Source organism: Pipistrellus hanaki, assembly GCF_964339955.1.
Source record: "Pipistrellus hanaki genome assembly, chromosome: 12".
Lineage (NCBI taxonomy): Eukaryota > Metazoa > Chordata > Mammalia > Chiroptera > Vespertilionidae > Pipistrellus > Pipistrellus hanaki.
Window position 1 is genome coordinate 51198880 of NC_140514.1, and position 24197 is coordinate 51223076.

The 24197-nt window shown below is 50.0% G+C and overlaps 1 protein-coding gene across 1 annotated transcript in view; it reads left to right on the forward strand.

Moving 5' to 3' along the window:
- The window catches only part of LOC311630845 (uncharacterized protein), a 124481-nt gene that overhangs the window by 84973 nt on the left and 15311 nt on the right, over nt 1-24197 (forward strand). The window contains exons 6-7 of the mRNA XM_084900308.1: nt 5435-5611; nt 12836-12924. Of these exons, the coding sequence (XP_084756434.1) occupies nt 5435-5611; nt 12836-12924 (266 nt within the window). The remainder of the gene's footprint in view (nt 1-5434; nt 5612-12835; nt 12925-24197) is intronic.

The window sequence follows — 24197 nt, forward strand, 5'->3', positions numbered from 1 at the left end:
ACTAAAGCTGAAACTCTGCGCTAGACATGACAACAAATGCGTGAGCGTCAAACAGTTGGTAAGTTGGACTCCATAAAACTGAAGACCTTCTGCTCTGTGAGAGGAAGGAAAGGCAAGTCGCAGACAAGGAGGACATATTGCAGACCACATATCTGACAATGCACTTGAATCCAGAATATTTTTTCCTTTTTTTTTTTTTTAAATCCTCATCTGAGGATATTTTTCCATTTAATTTTTTTAGAGAGAGTAGAAGGGAGGAAGGAGTGGGAGTAAGAGAGAGAAACATTGACATGAGAGCGACACATGGATTGATTGCTTCCCGAATGGGCCCCAACCAGGGATCAAACCTGCAACTGAGATACATGCCCTTGACCCTTCAGTTGCAGGCTGATGCTCTAACCACTGAGTAACCAGCCAGGGCCAGGATTTTTTTTTTTTTTAACTCTCAAAATAACAGTAAAACAAACAACCAATTTCATAAATGGGAGGAGAATTGAGCATATACTTCACCAGTGAAGACGCATTAAGGGCAAATGGCACAAAATCATTAGTAATGAGGAAAATGCAAATTTAAACAGTGAGATAGATACCACAACACACCTACTAGGCTGTTTACAATGAGAACTACTGACTATACTGAAATGTGGAAGAACTGGAAACGCAACAAACACACTGCTGGTGGGCATCACAGGGCACATCCACTCTGTTACACAAGCAGATGGGCCATTTCTTACGAGTTAAACCTATGCTTCCCCTGTGACTCGGCCATTCCACTCGGACCTGTCGACCCAAGAGGAAGGAAAGGACGCGTCCACACATAGACTTTCACGTACGTGGTAACAGCAGGCTTGTTTTCTATGCTCGAAACTGGAGACAATTCAAAGGCATAGTAAGGAGCAAATGGATAGGCAAAGTGGCTGCACATCCACCCCACAGGCCCTGCTGAGTGATGAGGAGGAAGGTGGGTGCATCTGACCAGGCTTAAGCCTGGCAGAAGAAGATGGAGGAAAGAGATGCAAACTGTGATTCCATTCACACGGACGTTTAGGAAATTCAGACTCATCTATAACGACAGACGGACAGTGGGAATTTATAGTGTCACATGCATATCTGAGGAAAAGAGAAAGGTCTAAAATCAGTCAGTCACGTTCTCATCCTAGGAAAGTTTAAAATGTATGAAAATGTAAGAGGTAGGGGGACTCTGGGATGGAGTGCCTAATGTGACAAAGGAATCGAAGTGAATTACAAATGCGTGAAGTAGCCAGTGAATGGGCGGGGTCAAAGGTGCCCGCCTAAGTAGCACTGGAAATGAGTGGAGACTGTAAGACCAGAAGCAAACGGGGGTGTGCACGCACTGCATTCTGGTTGATAAAGCCGTTTCCCGTGGGAGTGGGGACTAGCTGTGCAGTCCCCGGTCATGAATCCTGGGACTGGAGAGTTCTGTAAGTGGATGGTGATGGCGGAAGCCAAGCTCGCCATTGTTGAAGTCGGAGGTTATAGCCGAGGAAGGAGAGAAGGCTGGGATGACCCATGTGGTGAAGAGTTTAGCTTAACAGAGATACGGACGACGCACACAAAGTGTTTGTAGATTTGGGTAGGTATGGACACATGGATGCCCTTGCTTTGTGAGCTGAGAGCACCGAAAGAAATGACGGCCCTGTAGCAACGAGCGCACCTGGTAGCCAGGTCTTAGGTTTTCATCCCATCCTCCAGTGCTAGGAACCAGGCCTCCTGGAGAAATGGCTGATTCTGGCGTGGGTGGGGAGAAGGCAAGATGAGCCCGGAGCACTGTGCAAGCCAGAAAGTAAGGGAGTGCTTAGAAATGCAAACAACAGCGGGAGGGGGGGGGGTGGGGGGGGCTGGGGAGCAGCAGGTCAGAGACCACACACCATCTGAAAGAGCTCCCAGTGGCCAAAACTGAAATCACTGGAACAAGAAAAGATCACCACCTTTTTCAAGTTCCAACCCTCCCTGTGTAACCGTGTCCTCCCACTCAGCTCTGCCCACGCTCCCAGGTGCCAGATCAGGTGAGGGGTGCGGCTGTGGTCCAGAGGACAGAGGAGGGGATGGGACGGACTGCCCATGTGGATATTTTCCGCAGAGGGAATACTTTCTCCTGTGGGGTTTGGTACGCCCCCTCAGGCACATTCCCGTGCGGAACAGTGATGTCTGTGTGCTCAGAGGCCACATAGGACCATGTGGTGGTGGGTGTCCATGGGCAGCTTCTCCCTGGGTCCTCAGGCAGGCAGGTGCCAGTCAGAGCCAGGGCCGGTGAGGACAGGGGATCGGGAAAAAGGGAAGAGATCATCATCATCACTCTGTACCCTCAGTGTTCTCACCTGTAAACTGGGCACAGTGATCACTTCCTTCCATGATAGTTCTGGGGTTCACCAAATGAGGTGCTTGGCACAGGGAGATGAGGGACGGTAAAAGCAAGTCAAGTTGGGGTGGACACGTGTGTGCACCTCACCCTGGGCCCCAGGTGGTCTGTGCTCAGAGGGACAAGTGGAAAGCGGCGAGGCAGGGTGACTGGTGGGGCCAGCAGAGCCCGGAGCCACCCGGGAGTCACTGCTCACATTCTGCTCCAGGGACAGGTGCTTCACCCTCTGACCCCACTTGGGCCCTGTCAGTCGGAGCAGACCGCACCCAGCACGGTGGCAGGGCTCCCGCACTGATGCAGGAGGAGAGCCGGAATGCCGAGGTGCATGGTGTTACTCTGGTTCCAGAGGAAGGAAGCGGGAAGGAAGAGGGCAGCGAGGAAGAGCAAAGGGAATTGCCTTTACTTTAAAAATAAACTATTTAATTTAGAATAATTTTCAATTCCCAGGAAGTTGAGAGTCCAAAGGCCTCCCAAAAACCTCACACCCAGTCTCCCCTACGGTTACTCTCAGTGAGGCGCGCTGTCACAGTGAATGACCGCTGCTGATGCAGATTTGTTAACTAAAGCCTACGCTTTGTTCAGATTTTCTCAGTTTTTTTCTGTTCTTCTGTCCCAGAATCCCATGTGGGACACGGGATTTCCGATCCCCGCCTCCATGTCCGCACGGTGTCTCCCTGTGGCCAAGCGTCCCCTTCGTGTAAGGACAGCGGCCACGTTGGATTGGACCCACTCTACGCGGGCAGCACCTTAATTAAGCTGAGTAACCGCACCTGCCCGCACTGCGCCAGTTCGGTCACGTTCTGCGGTCCTGGGGCTGGGACTTCAGCATAGGCATCCTCAGGGGACACAGCTCCACGGGTGGCAGCTCCCTTTCTGCACAGAAACTCGAGTTGAGGCCCATCAAGGCACAAGCCGGGACAGGGATGCAGTGTGCTGGCCCCTCACTGTGCGGTGAAGCCCTGGACGAGCGGGTCCGTCCCAGCTAACAGGCTGCTCTCTGACCAGCCCTATTCCCCTGGGCAAGGTGTGCCCTGGCGCTCCGCCTCCTCCGTGGGACGTGGGGGTGAGGCTACCCCACCGGCCCAGCTACGGTGACAACGGGACTGTCACTCTGACTGCGGAAGCTCCGTGCAGTCTCATCGCCTGGGTGTCCTCGGTGCCTGCTGGCAGGGACCGTGTCTGATGACTGAAACAGGCCTGGCCTTCCCGGGCCGGCTCTGCACACTGCGGAGCCTCCACCAGGCTCCTGGCAGCCTGTCCGCGCCTGCCCGCCTGCCCCACTGCTGGAAGCGGAGGCTGAGACCCATCGGGCCTGCACTATGGATGTGCAGGCCTGCCCTCCCCACGTGCGAGCTTTGAGGTGCAGCCTTTCGGGCTGGGTGCAGGCCAGGGGAGCGGGCTGAGGGGGAGGGGCCAGCTGCGTGCACCTGTGGCGGAGGCTCCTCCCTGTGGCCCCCTCTCTTCTCTCTAGTGCTCCAGCCTGCAAGACTGGCAGCCCTCTCCCGGGTGGAGGGTGGCGCAGCGGGTAGGAAGTGGTCTTTCCACCCTGCCCTCAGCTCTGCTTGCCAACAGTCTGGCGCTGCTGTCTTCGCCCAGGCCGCCTGGCCTCCCCGCTGCCCTGAGCAGACAGACTGCCATCCGGTGCGAAGTCCGTGCATGTGTCCTCTCTAGAGGTGGGTCCGCTTGTGACAGAAAGGCTTCCCGCCAGCGCGACATCCTCTGGGCCTGTTTCCCATCTCCACCTGCGGAGAGGGAGCTCGCCTGCTGCCCAGCTGCCCAGCCCACGGCTGCAGGGAAAGCAAGGGTGGGTGTGTGCTTGGACCGACCGGCCTTCTCCTCCACAGCGTGGTGCAGGGGCCAGGGCCCAGGCCCGACAGGACTCTCCGTAACCTGATATGTTTTCTTTCTTCGCTGCCGTGTCTGTGCCAGATTTCACCATGCCCGGATCTGCAGTGTGTGCACAGCACTGTTCGGTCTGTTGGAGGGACTGTGCTGTGGTGGTGGTGGGAGGGGGGGGTGTATGGGGGGGGAAGCGGGCTGTGTATCCCTGGGTGTTTTCAATCTGCTCTCTGTCCTCCTTTTGTCTTCCGTGCCTGGTTTGCTCACTGTCCGCTGAACATAACTTAAAGAGACTGTCCTCCTCTCGGTCATGAGTGCTTTGAAGACAAGCACCGCCGTGTGTGCTCCGTGGCGTGTCCCGGCGGAGGCCCTGTCTGCGAGGCGCCGGTGGAGTTAACAGCGAGGCCTCTGGACCCGTGAGCTTCTGGAGGGGCGTGCGGCGATTAGCAGGGCCCCTCAGACCCGGGAAACCCCTCCTGCGCAAACAAGCAGCGAAGGGGAGCCCGAGTCACCCTGGTGCAGAGGCCCCACAGGCCCCGCTTTCCAGGAGGCTTGGCCTCGGACCTCTCTGACGTGTGACAGAGCAGCGCCTCCTCCACTGCAGCTGGGTGCCGGGGGCTGGGGGCCGCGGTCAAGTGAAAAGGGTGGGTGCCAGAGGTGGGCTAAGTGTCACTCCCTGCCAGCTTGGGTGCAAGGACCTTCCTGGGGAGGCAGAGGCTGAGGGCAGCCTGGCAGCGCGTGCCAGGATCTCCCGGGGACGTGGCCAGAGGGCACTCCTCACGCACGGGCAGAGCCACCCCACAAGGGGTTGATGTCACCCGTGGGGACCAGGGTCCACGGGATCAGGGCTGTGAACCAAGAGCCTCTTTCAGAAACACCGAAATCCTGGACGAGACAGAAGCGCAGGTCTCCTTCCAGGAGAGGCCTGGGGTCATCCCGGGCTATATTTAGACTGAAAATGTGGGGGTGCAGAGAAAGCCTGTCCTGTGCCCTTCTCCAAACTGCACCCTGAGCGGGGAACCCCACCCCCTCCCTTCCCACCGCCAGGAGCCCTTCCAGCGGTGGGAAGACCCCACAGGGTAGGGCCCGGTTCCCCTGGTGATAACCTTGTGGGGTCCTGGGGGTCGTGCAGCGTGTGCCAGGCCAGGAGCACGCTCAGAACTGCGGTGCCACCCGAGGTGGGAACGCTGTACCTCACCCACTCCTGCTTCTCAGGTGTGAGGCTGGGGGACCGGATGGCACAGCAGGGAGTGGGCACAGGACCCGGGCCAGCTCACCTGCAGCACTCCGGGAGTCATGTGACCACCGCGGAGACGTCAGTGGGTCCCCATCAGCAGCAGCCTGTGAACTTCCTTTTCGTCGCCATCAGCCTTTGCTCGGAACCTGAGTCTGGTGAGTCACCGTGTTGCTTGGGATCTGCTCGTGATTTCTCAGAAAGAACCGTGGGCCCCCGCCCCGGCCTGCCGCCATCTCGCCCAGCCCTACTTCCCACTTCCCCGGCGGCCCGGCCAAAGGAGGTCTGCTGAAGGCAGACGCCTGTCCCCTGTGCCGGGGACCAAGGAGCAAAGGGAGGGCAGCCCTGCCTCGGGGCCATGGCACCCGCTGTGGACAGGCAGACGGCCCTTGTGGAGTGCAGGGCAGAAACCTGTCTGAAGGGAGCAGACCACTTTGCCTGCTTTAGATGACCTTTTTTGAGCCAACGCACTAACACAAATGTGTTTTTCTATTCAATTATAGAGTCATCTCAGAAGAAAACTCTTCTAATTAGTGAACCTTTGGTGGTTGGGTTTGGCATTCGGTGCTGGCCCCAAAACCCGATTGCTTCAAAATCGTGTTCCCAGTGTGAGGCCCACAAAGATGGCCTGGAACCAACCACAGGAAGGCAGCCCCACACGTGTTGCTCAGAAAAGCTGACCCTTTCAAAGGGCTTCCTAGGTGTCCTTGCACAATAGCCACTCCAAGGGGCCTTTGGGATAACGTGCATCCTCTGTATAGGATGGGATGTGGGCCCCCCAGAGAGTCTCCTCTAGTGATTTTTAGAGAGAGTGGAAGAGAGAAAGAGATCAAGAGAGAGACATATCAATGTGAAAGAAACATATTGGTTGCTTCCCACACGGGTACTGACCAAGGCTGAGGATCAAACCTGAAACCCAGGTATGTGCCTCTGACTGTGAGTCAAACCCCAGACCCTTCAGTCTACAGGCTGATGCTCTAACCACTGAGCAACTGGCCAGGGCTATACTGATTTCTCTTACAGCCCCAGTGTCACACCATGCTTGTCATCAATTTGACGGTTAACATTTTTAAATTAAAATTCACTGTCATCAAACAGGTCATAGATTTTGAGCAATATACTGCTTGTTCTAAAAATCCCATCTAATCAAGTTGCTACTCACAATTACTGTCCACTGGGCCGCTTGTTAAAAAATAGAGGCTTGGTGCACAAAATTCGTGCATGGGTAGGGTCCTTGGCCTGGCTGGTGATCAGGGCTGATCTGCAGGAGGCAACTGGTGGGTAATAAGGGGGCCCCTACTGGCACCCACCTTGGCTGGCCTGGGGCCTGCAGGCTGGGGCCAGCTCCTGCATTGAGCATCAGGCCCCTGGTGGTCAGTGCACGTGGATTTGCATTTTAGGCTTTTATTATATAGGATTGTTTTTGCCCTAACTAGTTTGGCTCAGTGGATAGAGCCTGCAGACTGAAGGGTCCCAGGTTCAATTCCAGTCAAGGGCATGTTCCTTGGTAGTGGGCACATCCCCAGTGGGTGCAGGAGGCAGCTGATCAATGTTTCTAACTCTCTATCCTTCTCCCTTCCTCTCTGTAAAAAATCAATAAAATATATATATATATATATATATATATATATATATATATATATATTTTAAGATTGTTTTCAATGAACATGGGTATGTTTTCACAGCGTGGGGTCCACAGGAATGAGAACCTCCCCAATCACAGCCCAGCCCCTGGGCATGGGGCAACGTTGTCAGATGAGGATTTGGGCTGCTCCTGAGGCCTCGTGACAGCTCTCCTTATGTCCTGTGGTGTGTTTTATAGACAGATGCCACTTCGTAAAGATAAATTGTTTGATAAATGCTTATTGGTGAATGCGCATTCACAGTGTGAGGCAGGACTCTAGAAGGGAGATGGGGCCCAGGGTGCTGAGCTGTGGGCTTGTTGCCTGGGACAGAGGCCTCTGCACTGGGAGACAAGTGCCCTGACAGTCAGACCCCCAAGTCCCTACCTGGAGAGACAGCCAAGCCAGTGCAATCCCCTCCTCCCACCTCCAGTCCCCTCAAAGGCCCCACAGTGGGTTCTCTTGCTTGTTTCATTTTGTTGTTTTTCATACCTGAGCCACCATGTTAAAATCTAGCAATTCCTGGTTCTCTTTACAAAACCCAAAGATCTGGGCCCACCGTGTCTGCAGCCCACCCCCAGCATCAATAGCCAAAGCTGCTGATTAACTGTGCCCCGCCCCCATTCCTTCCCTTTCTGGGGGACCCTGTGGGTGCCTGAGCCGTGGCCTTGCCCAGCGGGATATTCAGACACTAGAGAAAGAAGCTCATTCCTTACTGTCGGTGTGGCCCTGGACAGAGCCCCCCGGAGCCTCAGTCCTCTCCTCCCTGGACTGGAAGGACAGTGCAGCCTCGCAGGGCAGTAAGTCCTCTGTGAGGAAGGCTCACCAAAGGGCACAGTGCAGACAGAAACAGGCCCAGGCAGTCGCTGCCTCCGCCTGCACGTCCTCAGGGGACACTGGGTCCTTAGGCATCTTCGAAAACCACAGAGCAGACGCCTGGGCCCCGTGTGCAAGCAGCCTGCGTACTGTCTTCCTCCTAAGTGGCTTGTCGGGGGAGTGAAGACAGAATTACTCAGAAACAAGTGATTCCCAGCTGCAGTCCCCCCCTGATAACAAAGGATTTGGCCCAGAGCGGAGTTCTGTGCTGCAGAGAGGCTGCTGGGACACCTTAAGTTTGTTTGTAACTAATCTCAAACAATGCAGATGGTTTCAACTCAGCAAACCCGGGGCCCTCAGCAACATCTGTGGTAAGACGTGAGGGGCATCTGTGGATGGCGAGGAGAGGGTGGTTTTTCCCCACCAAGTCCAGAGTTACCCTCCAAGTTGTAATCTTATCATATTTAACTGGTTCCACATAAACAGATCTGTGTATATTTTCAGTAGTTTCAGCTGAAACCTGTTAAGAACAGATGTGCACATGGTTGCCCAGCACTGATCCGTTTAAGTTTATTTTTCCATGAACAGCCTTTTCACTCTGCCCTTCTTAGCAGGGGCAAGAAGGAAAAAGTGGGGCTGTCAGTGAAGTGGATATTACACGCTTCAGAGTTCTCTGTAGCCGGCGCTCGGCACTGGTTTTCCAATAGCTACTTGGCCCGTGAGGCTGTGAACACGGGGTGCATTGGATCGCAGTGTTTGCTCGGAGACGTGTGGCCGGGAGAACGGGCTGTAGCTCCATCTTGCCACCATCTTTCCCTGCCCTGGCTGAAGCCCAGCAAGTAAGTTATTCACATCTTTGACCTGTTCGTGTTTTCTTTTGTTTTTTCAGTTGGAAAAAAAAAAAGGGGGGAGAGAGGGGTTGTTAAAAGGAACTCAAACAACTCAACAACAACAAAAATCTGATTTGAAAATGGACAAAGTACTTAAATAGACATTTCTCCAAATATGAGATATATACAAATGACCAGCAGGCATATGAAGATGGTCAGCATCACAAAGAAGGAGGGAAATGCAAAAGAAAAGCACGGTGAGATGCTCCTCCCGCCCATGAGGATGGCTACTATAAAAACAAAACAGAACGCACGTCGGTCGGTGAGGATGTGGAGAAACTGGGAACTTGGTGCACGGTCAATGGGAATGTAAAATGGTGCAGCTGCCATGGAAAACAGTCTGCTAGTTCCTCAAAAAGTTAAAAACAGAACTACCATCTGATCCAGCAATTCCTCTCTGGGTATTAGCCAACAGAATAAGAAGCAAGATCGCGAAGAGATACTTGTTCATAGCAGCCTTATTCACAACAGCCAGAAGGTGGAAGCAACCCAATGTCCACCCACAACTGAGTGGTTACACATACAATGGAATGATATTCAGCCTTAAGAAGGAAGGCAGCCTGGCCAGCGTGGCTCACTGGTTGAGCATTGACCTGTGAACCAGGAGGACATGGTTTGATTCCCAATCAGGGCATATGCCCAGCTTGTGAGCTTGATCCCCAGTGTGGGGTGTTCAGGAGGCAGCCAATCAATGGTTCTCTCTCATCATTGATGTTTCTAACTCTCTCTCCCTCGTCCTCCCTCTCTGAAATCAAAATAGTTAAAGGAAGGCAATTCTGGTACTTGGGAACACATGGATGGATCTTGAGGACATTGTGCTAAATAAGACAGGCACAAAAAGACACCTGTGTAGTTCACTCACACGAGGGGCCTAGAGTAGCACATTCATCAAAACAGAAGGTAGCCCAGTGGGTGCCAGGGGCTGGGGCAGGTGAGACGGGGAGTTAATGTTTAATGGGGACAGTTTCCGTTTTGCAAGATGAAGAGTTCTGGGGATCCGTTACACAGTGATGTTCATCTGCTCAGCCCCCCTAGGCTGCAGCCTGGGAGTGAGGAAGATGGGGAAAATGAAAGTGGGAGGAGTTCTCCCACGGATTTCATGGCGACTCAGTGAGGGAAAACATACTTGGCCAGATGTTTGTGGAGAGGCTAATGAGGGGGGGTAAGATGGGGTGCTTCGCAGGTTTGAATTTCTGTTCTCGAGCAAGCTCCTCTCTCCACATCCCACTTCCCACCCAACACAGTTCACCAGTCCTCCTAGGTCTCTGCCACAGCCTACAGCCCCTTTGAGAGTGTCTCCTCGGGACATCTTGGCCTCTGGAGTCCAGAGCTGTCGCACTGGCCTATGTTTCCCTGTGGATGGCCCCAGGTTCCACTTCAGTGGCCTCTGAGCCACCTCCCTCCAGTCTGCAGGTTTTCATCCCACTGACTGTGCCTTGGCACTGGGGCGGGGGGGGGAGGGGGAGATTAATTATGACAGATGAGCCCCAGGGTTCAATGTCAGCTGGGAGAACCTACACATCTGACCATGAGGGCTGAGGGGAACCACTTTGTCCCAGGGTGTCACCAGTAAAAGGAGGTGAAGGCAGACTTGGGCAGATCTGCGGGGGGCTCTGTTCCTGGATTACGTCCAGCCTGGTGGCCTCTGCAGGACCCAGCAGCAGTGGCAGCTTTACCTGCTGGTGCAGCTCAGCACTGAGCAGGACGCTGGGGCTGAGGGTGACCACAGGCACCTTTGTGTTTCCACGGGAGCTGCCCCTGGGCTTCACTCTGGGCCCCAGCCCTGGGAGGCAGAGCCTGACGAATGGTCTTTGCAAGGCGGGCATCCAGCGGGAGGGCTCCCTGGCAGAGCGCACCACTTTGTCTTACAGGGGAGGAAAGAACACAATCAAAGCATTCATTAACACTTCAAAGAGGTTAAAAGAGCACATTTGGCTCCCAATTACTGCCCTCCTGGTCCGCATCGTCTGGGGGCGAATCCCATTACCCTAATCCAGGGGGCGAGGCCGGCTTCCCCAGCTGCCAGAACTGCACTGCGGGAGGCTCCGCTCTGGGGGCCATTTCCCATCCCGACCCTGCTGACCCTGCTAGTGATTCACCTTGTTTAGAAAACCACCATCTTCCTCAAGCTTTTCATGTCCCCTCCCTGGTTCTTTCACCTGATTATTGTCTGCCTGCCCCCCTTCCCCCCCCCTCAACTTTTAAAAAAAAAGTTAACACTCAAAGGCCTTGATTTCTGGAACTGAGTCCGGACTTAACAGAAGCAAAAACCAGCAGGCCCAGACTTGGCTCCTTTATTTCTTACCTCACTTGTGGCCACTGGTTTGGGGCAACACCTCTGAGCCCAGGCCAGAAACCTCCCAAACTGGGGGGCTGGGTGGGGGTTACTGGAATCTTGTCTAATCCTGGGCTCTGAGAGCACTCAGCAAGTGGGCCCATGCCTCTGCCCAGGGGAGTTTAGCCAGCACTGCCTCCGGAATGAGGGTGGCAGGTGCAGGTCAGACCTTCCCCCCCTCCCACCCCCGCTCTGCCCCCACCCTCAGATTGCACCTAGGCCCTCATTCACTCGGGCTGCTGCCCCCAATGCACCATTTTCACTCTGCGTTCATGTCCACCCGCCTCCAGATAGTATCTTTATCAATACCGTGGGGTTTTCCTAAAATGACTGACAGCTCCATGACCTTCCTTTTCAGCCACCAACAAAAGGGGACTTCAAAGTTGTGTGTGTCTATGTGTGTGTTGCCTGTGTGTGTGAGCACACTTGCGTGCCTGCCACCTAAAGCACACACGCCTAATGACAAACAGGATACATTACAGAGACTGGCAACGTAATGATTACAAAAAGCTCTATGAGGCATAACCCATTAGGGAGCTGCATTTTGTTCAAAACCGAGAGACCGGGGCAGAATAGCACGCCTTTGTGCGGGAGGCACTCAGCTGTGGCTCTGACTAATAATACAGCCGGGATCGGTGCACATTTTCCCCTTTGTGCCTATTTTCATAAGCTAATAACTCAAGCATGAAATTGTTTCAGGCTGAAAGTGGCGCTAAGAGCACAGCACACTGTGTGTGGAACAACTTTTTGTTGTTGTTGTTACTTAATTTAGTTCGGCTGTTTTTAAGTCAGAGGAGTGGAAACGTTGATGTGAGCTTTCTCTAGCAATGTGGTTTGGTTAAAGCCCAAGAAAGTTTGGGATTTTGTTACACAAAGCAAGTTTCTAATGATTACAGATAGGGGTTTCTCTTTGTACAGGTGTGTGTTTCTGTTTGGTACAGGTGGGCACTGCTGGGGGGAAGGATGAAATGGAATCAGAACTGTGTACTATAAAGGACATCAGCTTGACTCACCTGCCTTCAACCAGAAAACTCCTATCCCACCAGCAAGTCCTCAGGCTGGCTGAGCAGCAGCTGCCTGGACAGCTGTGGGTGGGGGCGGGGTGGCAGCTGGGGGTAGGGGTGGGTGGGGTGGAGCAACCACGATGAATGACAGTAATGCCCCTGGCTCCTAGAGCACTGGGGTTTGCTGAAAATGTTCCTGTCCGCAGAATCAGAGAACGCCCAACTGGAGGAGACCAGAGTTCATAGGGTCTTAACATTTTTTCTTTTTTTCTTTTTTTTGATCCTCATCAAAGGATATTTTTCCATTGATTTTTAGAGAGAGGGAAAGACAGAGAGTAATATCAAGGAGTGAGAAACACATCGGTTGGTTGCCACCTGCACGTGCCCTGACCAGGGCCCGAGCCAGGGAGGAGCCTGCAATGGAGGTACGTGCCCTTGACCGGAATCAAACCGGGACCCTTCGGTCTTCAGGCCAATGCTCTATGCACTGAGCTGACTAGGACTTAAATTTTTTTCTTTCTTCTTCTTTTCTTTCATGGGGACAAGAGACTTTACAGAAGAATACAGAAGAATGCAGAAAATAATATAACAAAATCCTCATACCCATGTTCCAGAATTAGCAAATATCAATATTTTATAATGAGGACTCCAGCGTTTTTAACATAAAATAACTAAAGCATTCTTAATAAAGCGCACCTTTTCCTTTATTTCATAGATGGGCGAAGTGAGGCGCAGGAGGGGAAGGACTTGGCTGCAGTCAGCATCCTTGCTGAATTGGATCCTCACCAGGAGACTCTGAAGAAGGTAGGACTAGCACCCGGGTCCCGCTTTACAGAGGAAGAGGCCCCGGGGGAGGTGTATGCTGGCCAGCAAGTCCTTAGGGAGGTATTCATAGTGATCTGTTTCGTGCTGGACAGTTTAATTAACAAGTCAATCATGGATCACTGCCAAAGGAAAACAAAATACCCTACTACCCAGTGAGACCATGTGATGATTTTTATTTTTATTAGTGGATTGCTCCACTTGTAAGTCTTGGGTAAATCCCTGTTCACCCCTCTCCCCCCAAATGGCATCTGAACCTGTTGAGAGTTTTGTTTTGTTTTGTTTTGTTTTGTTTTGTTTTGTTTTAAGTGAAATTGGACAAAGTTTAGCGAGCAGCCCTTGTGGGCATCTCTGAACTTTGCGGTGCATCTGTGCAGCCACTTTGGGTTGGGGTTGCGTCCTGTCCCCAAGAGCCAGGGGGGACGCAGGAGTGCCGGGGTCACCGCCTGAATCTCAGCGCGCAGACTCACATGCGCCCGGCTTCCAGGCTGCCGGCAACAACTGTGCGTTCAAAATAACAGTAACAATCCCGCGATGATTGGTTTTAGCGCCAGAGAATTTTCACTGGTCATTTCAGAGGGACTGAAACTCCTCAGGATTATTTCAGGAGAAGTAACAAGCATCAGAGAAGAGGTGGCAGCCTGAGTTCCCCCAAGTGCCCTCTGGGGCGTGGGGTTGGTCACCACGAGGTGTGCCCACCGGCAAGCCTGCTCTGAAGGAACCGCGCGCCCCATCCCACCTGCATGCCAGGCAGGGACCCCACTGTGCACCCACCGCCCACCGCCCACCGGGGTGCAGGAGTTTCACTTGCAGACGCCTGGGAACTGCTCCCCTGGGTTGGCCCCTTTAGATACTTTGGGGAAACACCTCCTCCTTGAGGGTGTCCTCTCCTCTGAGGCCCAACAGGGAGAACTTCCAAAGACAGAAAAACCGCAGGGCTCTGGGCACAAGGGCCTGCCAGGCTTTATCTGCTGAGCTCAGGTCCTTCCTGCCAGCCCTCCTCTGCCGGGAACAGACACACAAGCAGAAAAGCGCTCTGCGGCAGACACCTGGGTAGTAGTGTTCAGTCCTCAAAACCCTGTCCAAACAAGGGAAGTTCATTCCATCCTTCTCTTTGTTTAGCTGGGCACAGACATTGTCGCCTTTCAAGACCCCTCAAACCAGCACCAAGCAAACCTAAAAGGGCTGGCCGTCTTGAGCACACCATGCAGGCTAACTCCATAGTTCGAGGCCTCAAAGAAAACCCTGGAGAGATGGTTCTAAGCTAGACCGCCTCCAGATTGCCGGAGGTGGCCTGTGTGACACTGGAAAGCTGGTGGGCAATGGCCCTGTAAAGAAGAAATTGGGCAGGGAAGAAATTAACACAGCGATTCCTTGAAGGGGGGTTGGCCCCATTGTTTCTGAGCACCCATTAGCAGTGTGTGTGAGGCTTCCAGCCGCTCCACATCCTCGCACTTGCTTACTATGGTCAGTCTTTCCGTTGTACTCATGCTAATAGGTGCATGATGACATCTCTGTGATTTAATTTTCATCTCCCTAATGGCTAATAACGATGAGCATCTTTGCATACACTTGTTTGGCATTCAGATGTCTTCTTTGATGATATGTCAGTTTAAATATTTTGCCCATTTTGAAATTATGTTTTAAATTTATTTTTCAGTTACAGTTGACATACAATATCATATTAGTTTCAGGTGTATAGCATAGTGATTAGACATTTATATACCTTACAGCATGATCCCCCAGTAAATCTGAAACCATACATAGTTATTATAATACTAGTGCCCGGTGCACAAAATTTGTGCATGGGGAGGAGGGGTTGTTCCTCAGCCTGGCCTGCACCCTCTCCAATATGGGACCCCTCCAAGGATGTCCTACTGCCATTTTACAGGGATTGGGCCTAAACTGGCAGTTGTACATCCCTCTCACAATCCAGGACTGCTGGCTCCTAACCACTCACCTGCCTGCCTGCCTGATTGCCCCTAACCACTCTACCTACTGGCCTGCTCACCCCCAACTGCTCCCTGCCACCATCCTGCTTGCCCCCAAATGCCCCCTGCCAGTCTGATCACGCCCAACTGCCCTTCCCTCTTAGCCTCTAACCACCTCTACCTCGGCCCCACCACTATGGCTTTGTCCAGAAGAACACCCAGAAGGTCTCTTGGAAGGTCTCCCAGTCTAATTAGCATATTACCCTTTTATTAGTATAGATAGAGGCCTAGTGCATGGGTGGGGGCCCGTTGGTTTGCCCTGAAGGGTGCCCTGGACCAGAGAGGGGGCCCTGCTGGGGTGCCTGGCCAGCCTGGGTGAGGGGATGATGGCTGTATGCAGGCTGGCCAAGCCCCCCAGTGGAGACCCTCACCCCATGGGGGTATGGCCAGCCTGTAAACAGCCCTCAGCCCCTCACCTGGGATGGCCACACTCCAGGGTAAGGGTCCCTGATGGGGTGCCTGGCCAGCCTGGGTGAGGAGCTGATGGCAGATTGCCATGGCCCCCCACAACCCAAGCTCCCAGACCCTCCTTTTTTTCTTTTTTTTTTTCTTTTTTCCTTTCCTTCTCCTCCCCCCCTGAGATTCTATATTATATATATATATATATATATATATATATATATATACCATATATATATATATACCATATATATATATATATATATATACCTCCCCCCCTCCCCAGCACCTCCTTGAGCAGAAGTCAGGGCCGGCTGGAAGCAGGTATCTGGAATTTATTTATCTTCTATAATTGAAACTTTGTAGCCTTGAGCAGAAGCCAGAGCAGGTGGGAAGCTTGGCTTCCTCCATTGCTGGAGGCAACCCAAGCCTCCTGCTCACTCCAGCCCCATGGCTGCTGCCATCTTGATTGGTTTAATTTGCATACTTGCTCTTATTGGCTGGTGGGTGTAGCAGAGGTGCAATCAATTTGCATGTTTCTCTTTTATTAGATAGGATTATAGACTATATTCCTTATGCTATATTTCACATTCCTGTGATTATTTTTATAACTGGCAATCCCTTCTTTATTCTGTGCATTTTTAAATTGGGTTGTTTGATTTCTGATTGAGTTTGGGGAGTTCTTCATATATTATGGACACAAGCCCCTTATTGGATATATGACTTACAAATGTTTCTCCCAGTTTACAACTTATCTTTCCATTTCTAACAAGGGCTTTATTTATTTATTTATTTATTTATTTATTTATTTTTGTTTTGTTTTAAAGGAGGCCAGTACATCAGTGTGCTGTTGTTGTTGTTTTATGGAGTATGCTTTTAGTGTTATATCTAAGAGCTCTCTGCCTAGCCCAAGGTCACAGATATTTTCTTCTAGAAGCTATAGATATTTTACTCGATGTTGATCCATTTTTTAGGTAATTCTTGCATATGATATAAGGTATGGATTCAAGTTCACCTTTTTTGCCTATGGACATCTTAAGCATTCCCTTAACATTTGTTGAAAAGACTTTCATTTCTTCGTTGCCTTGTTTAGCACTTTTGCCAGAAACCAGTTGTCTATACATGAGTGGATCTGTTTTGGACTCTCGATTCTGAAGATTGAATGACATTTGTGTGTATCTTTATGCCACTGTCCTGATGATTGTAACATTATAATAGTTTCCTTTGCAATGTTGTTTTGATCATTCTAAGTCCTTTGCAATTCCATAGGAGTTTTAGGATCAATTTGCCAATTTCTACAAAAACTCTTCTGAGATGTCACTCAAAATTGCATGGATTCTATAGATCAAGTGATTTACACCTCAACAATATTGACTCCTGGACACAGTGTCTGCTGATTAGGTCTGATCAAATAATTAAATCCATACCTCCTCCCCTGGGAACTGACCTTAGACCACTTCACAACCAACATTCCCTATTAGATCACATTCCACTTACTAAGACCACATTCCACTTGCTTAGACCATGATCCTTCCTCTCCGGAATTTCCCAGGAATGTACCTGCCCAGAGAATTCTGCACCAAGAAAAAGCCCGCTTAGAATCCTTTAAAACCTCTGGCTCCCCATTCCTGGATACTGGTGCCATTTGGTGGCTGAGCTCATCTGAGTTTCCAGATGACCTAATACATTTACGATTCTTTACCACTTTCAGCCTCAGGCGTACCTCGTTTAGGGACCCTAACATTTGGTGTTGAAAACCCAGGAGGGTTCAATGGGGAAGGGGAGCGATTGCTGGTCTCCCTCCCTTACCACCAAGGAGGACACGTGATCCAGGACCTCTCCTCCCCATTGCTGGCCCTCCACTCAACACTGGCTCATTTCAATGGAATCATTCCTCTGGATTCCTGATTTGCCATTTTCCGCCTCAGACAAAATACATGGTGCTGGGCTAGAAATCCTCTCCAGTCCAGCCTCAGCCCCAGGACCAGGTCCCACAGTCTTTCTCATTGCTTTGCAGGGACGTCTGCCATGTGGATCAGATTGTCTTCCTCCTCCGGAGCCTGACTAGACAATGGCTTCCTGGGCCTCCTTTTATTGCTTCCCTCCTCTTCCTAATTTACACCACGAGGGATTCTTTTTCTGTCCCCCCCCCCCCAAAAAAAAAAATTCCTCTGTGATATCTCCTCCGGAATCTTGAGGCACTTGGCCTTCCCAGCCGCATTGCCTTATCTTTTATTACTGCCTGGCCACAATGTAAATTATTCACTTTTCATTTTAACATTCCCCAGGACTTAAGACAATTTCTGTCACCACAATGGGAAGTGGTCAGAGATCCCTATGTCCAGGCCTTCTTTACACTGTGTAATTGTCCTTCTCTCTGTCAAACTCATTCTACTTATCAAATCCTATTTCTCCACTCAGAGCCCCCTCTGCCAACTCCAGACCTTTACCCCTGAGGCTTCTGATCCTCCTTTCCCCGATCCAAAAGGTCCTTCTTACCCTCCCTTTAACCCTTTCGATCACTTGATTCTCATTCCTCTTGGGGTGTCCCAAATCCACCTCCTTATGTCCCTCCTCTGACTGGTCCCCTGTCTTCAGACCCCACCTCTTCATCCATTCCCTTAACCTCCTTATCAAGCCCCCCTCTTATTCATTCCCAAACAGCCCAGCCTTCAGCCCCTGTCCTTCTCCTCTGAGAGGTGGCTGGGCCAAGGGTATTGTCTGGGTACACATCTCATTTTCCATGTCCATCCTCACACAAATTGAGGGGTGTCTTGGGTCTTTTACCACCAAACTGACCGACTTTACTAAGGAATTGAGTACCTGACCCCGCCCTATGCTCTGACCTGGCACAGCATCTTCATTATCCTGTCCTCCTCTCTCTCCCCAGAGGAGAAGGAGCACATTTGGCTAGTAGCTCAGGACCATGGCAAAGTCCTCCATAGACAGGATGCAGTGGCCAACCCAGTTGGCCAAACTGACTTCCTCACTTCCCCAAACTGACCCCAGATGGAACTATCAGGTTACTTCTCCAGGGCACCAGCTCCATAGCCGTATAATCGCCTTCTCATTCCTGGGCTCAAAAAGGTTGCCCATAAGGTAGTCAACCATGAAAAACTTAAAATCACTCAGGGCTCTGATGAAAAGTCAGCTCTCTTCCTCTCCTGCCTCGTGGAGGCCTTACAGAAATTGACCACCTTAGACTCCACCACCCCAGAGAATACCCTTCTTCTGAACACCCACTTTATATCCCAATCAGCCCTCGACATACATTATAAACTTTGAAAAATAGACCTAAACCCACAAACCCCTCAAAAAGATCTCATTAACCTGGCCTTTAGGGCCTTTAATAATAGAGACAAGGAGACATAAATCCAAAAACAAAGGCAAGATCAGGCCAAGGCTGAGGCCTTTCAGCTCCTAGCCACCACTTTCAAAAACCCCAAACGAAGTGCCCGTCTTCCAACCAAGGGTAAGGCAGGGCTAAGCCTCCGCCGGGCCCATGCTTCAAATGCAATGACGAAGGACACTGGACCAAGCCCTGCCCAAACCCTAGACCCCTGCCTGGCCCCTGTCCAAGGTGCCAAAGGGAAGGCCACTGGAAATCAGGCTGTAGTCTGACCCCTCCAGGTCAGACCTCAGCCAGTCCAGCAAGGCCGCCCTCTGGAGCTGGTTTGGAGCTCCCAGACTTGGGACTGGCCACCAAAGACTGAAGCTGCCCAGGTCCTGACAAGGCCCCACAGACTTACATCACCAGGACAAAGCCTCAGGTAATGATTGTGGTGGCAGGTATGCTGACCTTCTTTATAATTGACACTGGGGCCACTTATTCTGACCTCCTGAATTTTCTGTGACAGTTGTCCCCTCTTCAGTCTCTATTATGGGGGTTGACAGATTAGTCTCATAGCCATTAGCCACTTCACCTCTACATTGAATCTTACTAGACACCCCTTTATGCACTATTTTCTTGTTCTACCTTGTTGCCTGACTGGGACTACCTTGCATCCCCTCATAAAGCCCAGTTGTCCTAAACCACAGTCACCTACTTCGGTTTCACTCTCACCCCACAAAGTCGAACCATTACCTTAGGCCAAGCATGTCAAACTCAAAGGTCAACATAGGCAAAATAAAAGAGGCATTCGGCCCATAGGCTGCAAGTTTGACATGCTTGCTTTAGATCATGAATGCCTTATCTCCTATATGACTACTCTCTCCTCTAGAAAAGAAATACTCTCCTTTCTTGGGCTTGCTGGATACTTTCACCTCTGGTTCCCAATTTCTTTCAAAGCCCCTCTATGATGCAGTGAAAGACCCCTTACTGAGCCTTTAAATCCCAAGGCCAGCATTCTCAACCCCTTTAATCATCTGCAACTTTCTCTAACCTCAGCACCTTCTCACAAATAACAACTTCTTCCCAAATAACAACTTTTTAAAAAAATATATTTTATTGATTTTTTACAGAGAGGAAGGGAGAGGGATAAAGAGTTAGAAACATCAGTGAGAGAGAAAGATCCATCAGCTGCCTCCTGCATACTCCCTACTGCATATATGTCCAAAACCAAGGTACATGCCCTTGACCGGAATCAAACCTGGGACCCTTGAGTCTGCTCTATCCATTAAGCCAGACCAGTTAGGGCAATAACAACTTTCTTTACTACAAAACTATGAAAGTTTACTTAACAGTCCTGCTATTATCAGAAGCTCAACTCATTATCACCCAAATGCTAGCATGTTATCTCTAAAGGAAAATGTGGCAGTCTTAAATCCAAGCAGCTAGAGGCCTGGGAACAGGCTGTGGGGCCTTCTTCCTCACTTTCCCCTCCCCACACCTTTTCTCCAGCTTCATATGCCTCTACATGATTTTCCAAAGTCCTTTGTAACTTAAAAGCTTTGGGGCATTGCTAAGTTAAATGGTAAACATCTAAATATTTTTGAATAACATATAATATTCAATATTAATTGCTAGACAAGTTTTAAATTCATCTGTTCTTAGCTTTTATTACAGAAGGTCTCATACTTTGTCAAAGGTATGTTTTCTTGAAGCAAGAGTACGTTTAAAGTGTGTTCATAAATGACAATTTAAGAAATGCTGGTTGTTGCCAAGACCGGTTTGGCTCAATGGTTAGAGCGTCGGCTTGGGGACTGAAGGGACCCGGGTTTGATTCCGGTCAAGGGCATGTACCTTGGTTGCGGGCATATCCCCAGTAGGGGGTGTGCAATAGGCAGCTGATCGATGACTCTCTCTCATCGATGTTTCTAACTCTCTATCTCTCTCCCTTCTTCTCTGTACAAAATCAATAAAATATATTAAAAAAAAAAAGAAGAAGAAAGAAAGAAATGCTGGTTGTTTACTTTAGTTATCATTGAAAATTAAGGTTTCTGAATGGGTAAGAAGGTTTGTGAAAGTTGTAGAAAAGTTTGTACAGCGAGTCAAGACCTGATCAACCCTGATGTCCTCTTCTCTCCTAGTAAGCTAAAGCAGCCCTGCCCAGGCTCTCTTCTATGGCTTGCATCCTTAGTTTGAAGCCTAGATTTCCTTTATTTCCATCGCTTATTCACAGTCCTTGACACTATCACGGAAAGCCTCAAAAGGTCTTTCTGATTGGCAATAAGGAATCTTTCCTCCCTTTTCTAGCCTTCTTAAAAGTCATACACTGCAAAGGATACGAAGTCAGGAATGATCCTGTAATATAGGGAAGTAACAAAGCAGACCAAGAGGCCAAGGCTCAGAGGAAGCTCCATCTTCCCAACTCTCCGCTCTACCTTATAAAACTCCCAAATACACTTCTGCCCCATTAGCTCTTGGGCCACTCTGGAAGATGCCTGGTTAAAATTTCAGGGAAAACATATCCTTCCCCAGGGACAGGTCCACGATACCTTATGGACTATTCACAATTACCTACATATAGGATATACTAGAAGAGTGCTTCTACAACTCCTACAACCCCTTATCACATGTCCTAGGCTAGCCTCCCTCCTGCAAGATATCACCCAAACCTGTTCTACTTGTTCCTCAGTATCTCCCCAAGGACAGGTTAGATCTCCTTCTTTCCCCACTCATCAGGCAAGAGGCCAAATCCCTGCACAAGACTGGCAAGTTAACCTCACTCACATGCCTCCTATTAAAAGAACCAAATATCTCTTAACCAAAGTACGTACCTTCGCAGGCTGTGTAGAAGCATTCCCCACTGGGTCTGAAAAGTCCTCCGAGGTCACACAGCTCTCATTCAGCATATCATTCCCAGATTCAGCCTACCCACCTCATTACAATCAGATAATGAACCTTCTTTCATGTCTCAAATAGCTCAACAATCTCCTACACAAGCCTACTGGCCCCAGTCTTCAGGGAAGGATACAGACTGCTTTTTATAAGCTAGAGTAAAAAGGTGGATGCCTTAATTCTCACCTAACTCAATTAACTCTCAAAACTAAAGAACCTTGGACTACTCTCCTACCTCTAGCCCCTGTGTGCACCAGAGCAACCCCGCACACACTCCTTTCTTAGTCCCTTTGAACTCATGCATGGGAGACCCTTCTTGTTAGGAAAATTCCCTTCCACAGAGACCCCTCTAGGAGACTATGTCCTCATTTAAATCTTGTCCAACAATTACTGAGAGAACATGCTGATCAAGTCCTCCCTCAACCTTTTATGGGAGACATCCCCCCTTCTCCTCTACAGCCAGGGGACTGGGTCCTCCTAAAGGAAATCCATCCACCAAATAACGTATAGCCCCCGGGGCAAGGCCCTTATCAGGTACTCCTAACTACTCCCACTGCAGCTAACGTATGGGCATGCCCCATGGTTCCACCTTTCCAGATTAAAACCTATCCTCAGAATACCACTGTGGTGTGAGCTGGAGTCCCCTAAGTATCACAGCCACATAATCAGGCCTACCAGACTGCCTTACCCACATCCCAGAAGAAGATGATAAGTGAGTGAGCATCCCTGAATGCTCCCCTTCTGTACTGCCCCTATTGGCCCTGCCTTCCCGGAAAGCCCACTTCCTCTCCCAATACAAATCCTCCAGGCCCTAGCTACTGCCCCTCTCTCTCTTCACATCAGGATTCTCACCTTTCTTTGGGACTTACTCATGGGATGAGAATTCCATCTTTCTAGATCCCAAACATACCCTTTCCCCTCCTTGGGACAATCCTGACCCTGAAAGTGGGAATTAGCTCTCCTTCTTATCCTATTCCAATCCTCCTCTCCTACACTGTAAGGAACTTTTCACCTCCACTCATCTCAAATGAGCACTTAACATCACCCAAGCCCTCCTAAACCAGACCAATCCAGCCTTAATCATGAATTGCAGACTCTGCCTTTCCCTCTCGTCTTCAGCATATACAACATCCCTGTACCAATCAAGAGATGGAATCAGGCAAAAATCATTCTAGCTTATGAAAAGGAAAAGGGGACTATATTTCTAGAAAAGGCAGTTATTCTTCTAGGTAATTATCCTAAAGCCCAGGCAAATCAAGCCTCCCTTCTTTTCTGTACTTATGTTCAATCTCTTACTAAGGTAGCTCCTTCCTCCATCCTGGTCACAGATCCTATCACTCTACACCCCCACAAATCGTCTAAAGTTTACCCCTTAATGCTTTACAAGGTCACAGGGCACCATAATAATAGGCCATCTCCCATTGTTAGCTTGCAACACCACAGTTAACCTAGAACTACCAAATGCCATTGGTCCCAATGGGCTGTCTACCAGGTCTCCCCAGAAGCCAATGGTTGTTTCCTACAACCGATCCCTTTTATTTTTTATCCAACCATTCACGCCCAAGGTTTCAACTGCTTCTTTCCTTCCCTTGGATATCAGCCCATTCTAGTGTTCCCACCCACTTTCACTGTAATTGAATCTCAACCACTCATCTGTCACCTCTTATCAGTAGTGCCATGGAGACTACCCTCTTGATTTGGAGTGCAGAACAGAAAAGGACCCTCATACCCTTTAGTCCACCTCTTCTCTCTACACTTTTTAGCTTGTCTCCAGGATCAGGGATTTTTCTTCCTCTGTGGGGAAAACACATATATACATCTGCCTCCCAAACAACTGGACAGGAACCTGTTCTCTGGTCTATCTCTCACCCAATGTATATGTAGCCCCCAATAATCAGTCTTACCTGTCCCCATAACTCATCATACCCGACACAAAAGGGCAGTCCAGATAATCCCTCTCCTCATAACCCTTGGCATCAGATGGAACTGGTATAAGGGACTCAACCACTGCTCTATCATATTTTGAAATCCTGTCCCAGGACCTAAAGAAAGCTTAGATGACATTGCCAAAAGTTTAGTTCAAATTCAGAATCAAACAGACTCACTAGCTGCTATCACCCTCCAAAATCGAAGAGGACTAGACATCCTAACTATAGGGAAAGGAGAATGCTGTTTTCATGTAATCAGTCTGGCCTCATCAGAAATGCTGCCCAAAAATTAACAAAAAGGGCCACAAATATTAGAGAACATCAACCAAATCCATGAGTCTGCTGGCTAAAGGCTATAAATTGGTATACCTGGCTAACTTCCCTTCATAGAACTATTAGCATTCCTATTCCTCATCCTCGTTTTTGGCCCATCTATTCTGTGTCATTCTTCATCTTTCCTTCAGGACTGCTTTCAAGCCTTCACCAACCAGTCTCTTAGGGAAACATGCTGCTGAAACCCCTTGCTCCAACCATGAGGAATTTATACAGTGTTCCAGCCAACTACAAAGTCCATCCCCTCTAAGATCTCAACGTCCCCCATCAGCAGGAAGTAACTACAGAAGATATGACCTCCATCCCTATTCCATAAAACAAAAAGGCTAAAATATTAGATTTGATCAAATAATTGAATCCATACCTCCTCCCCTGGAAACTGAC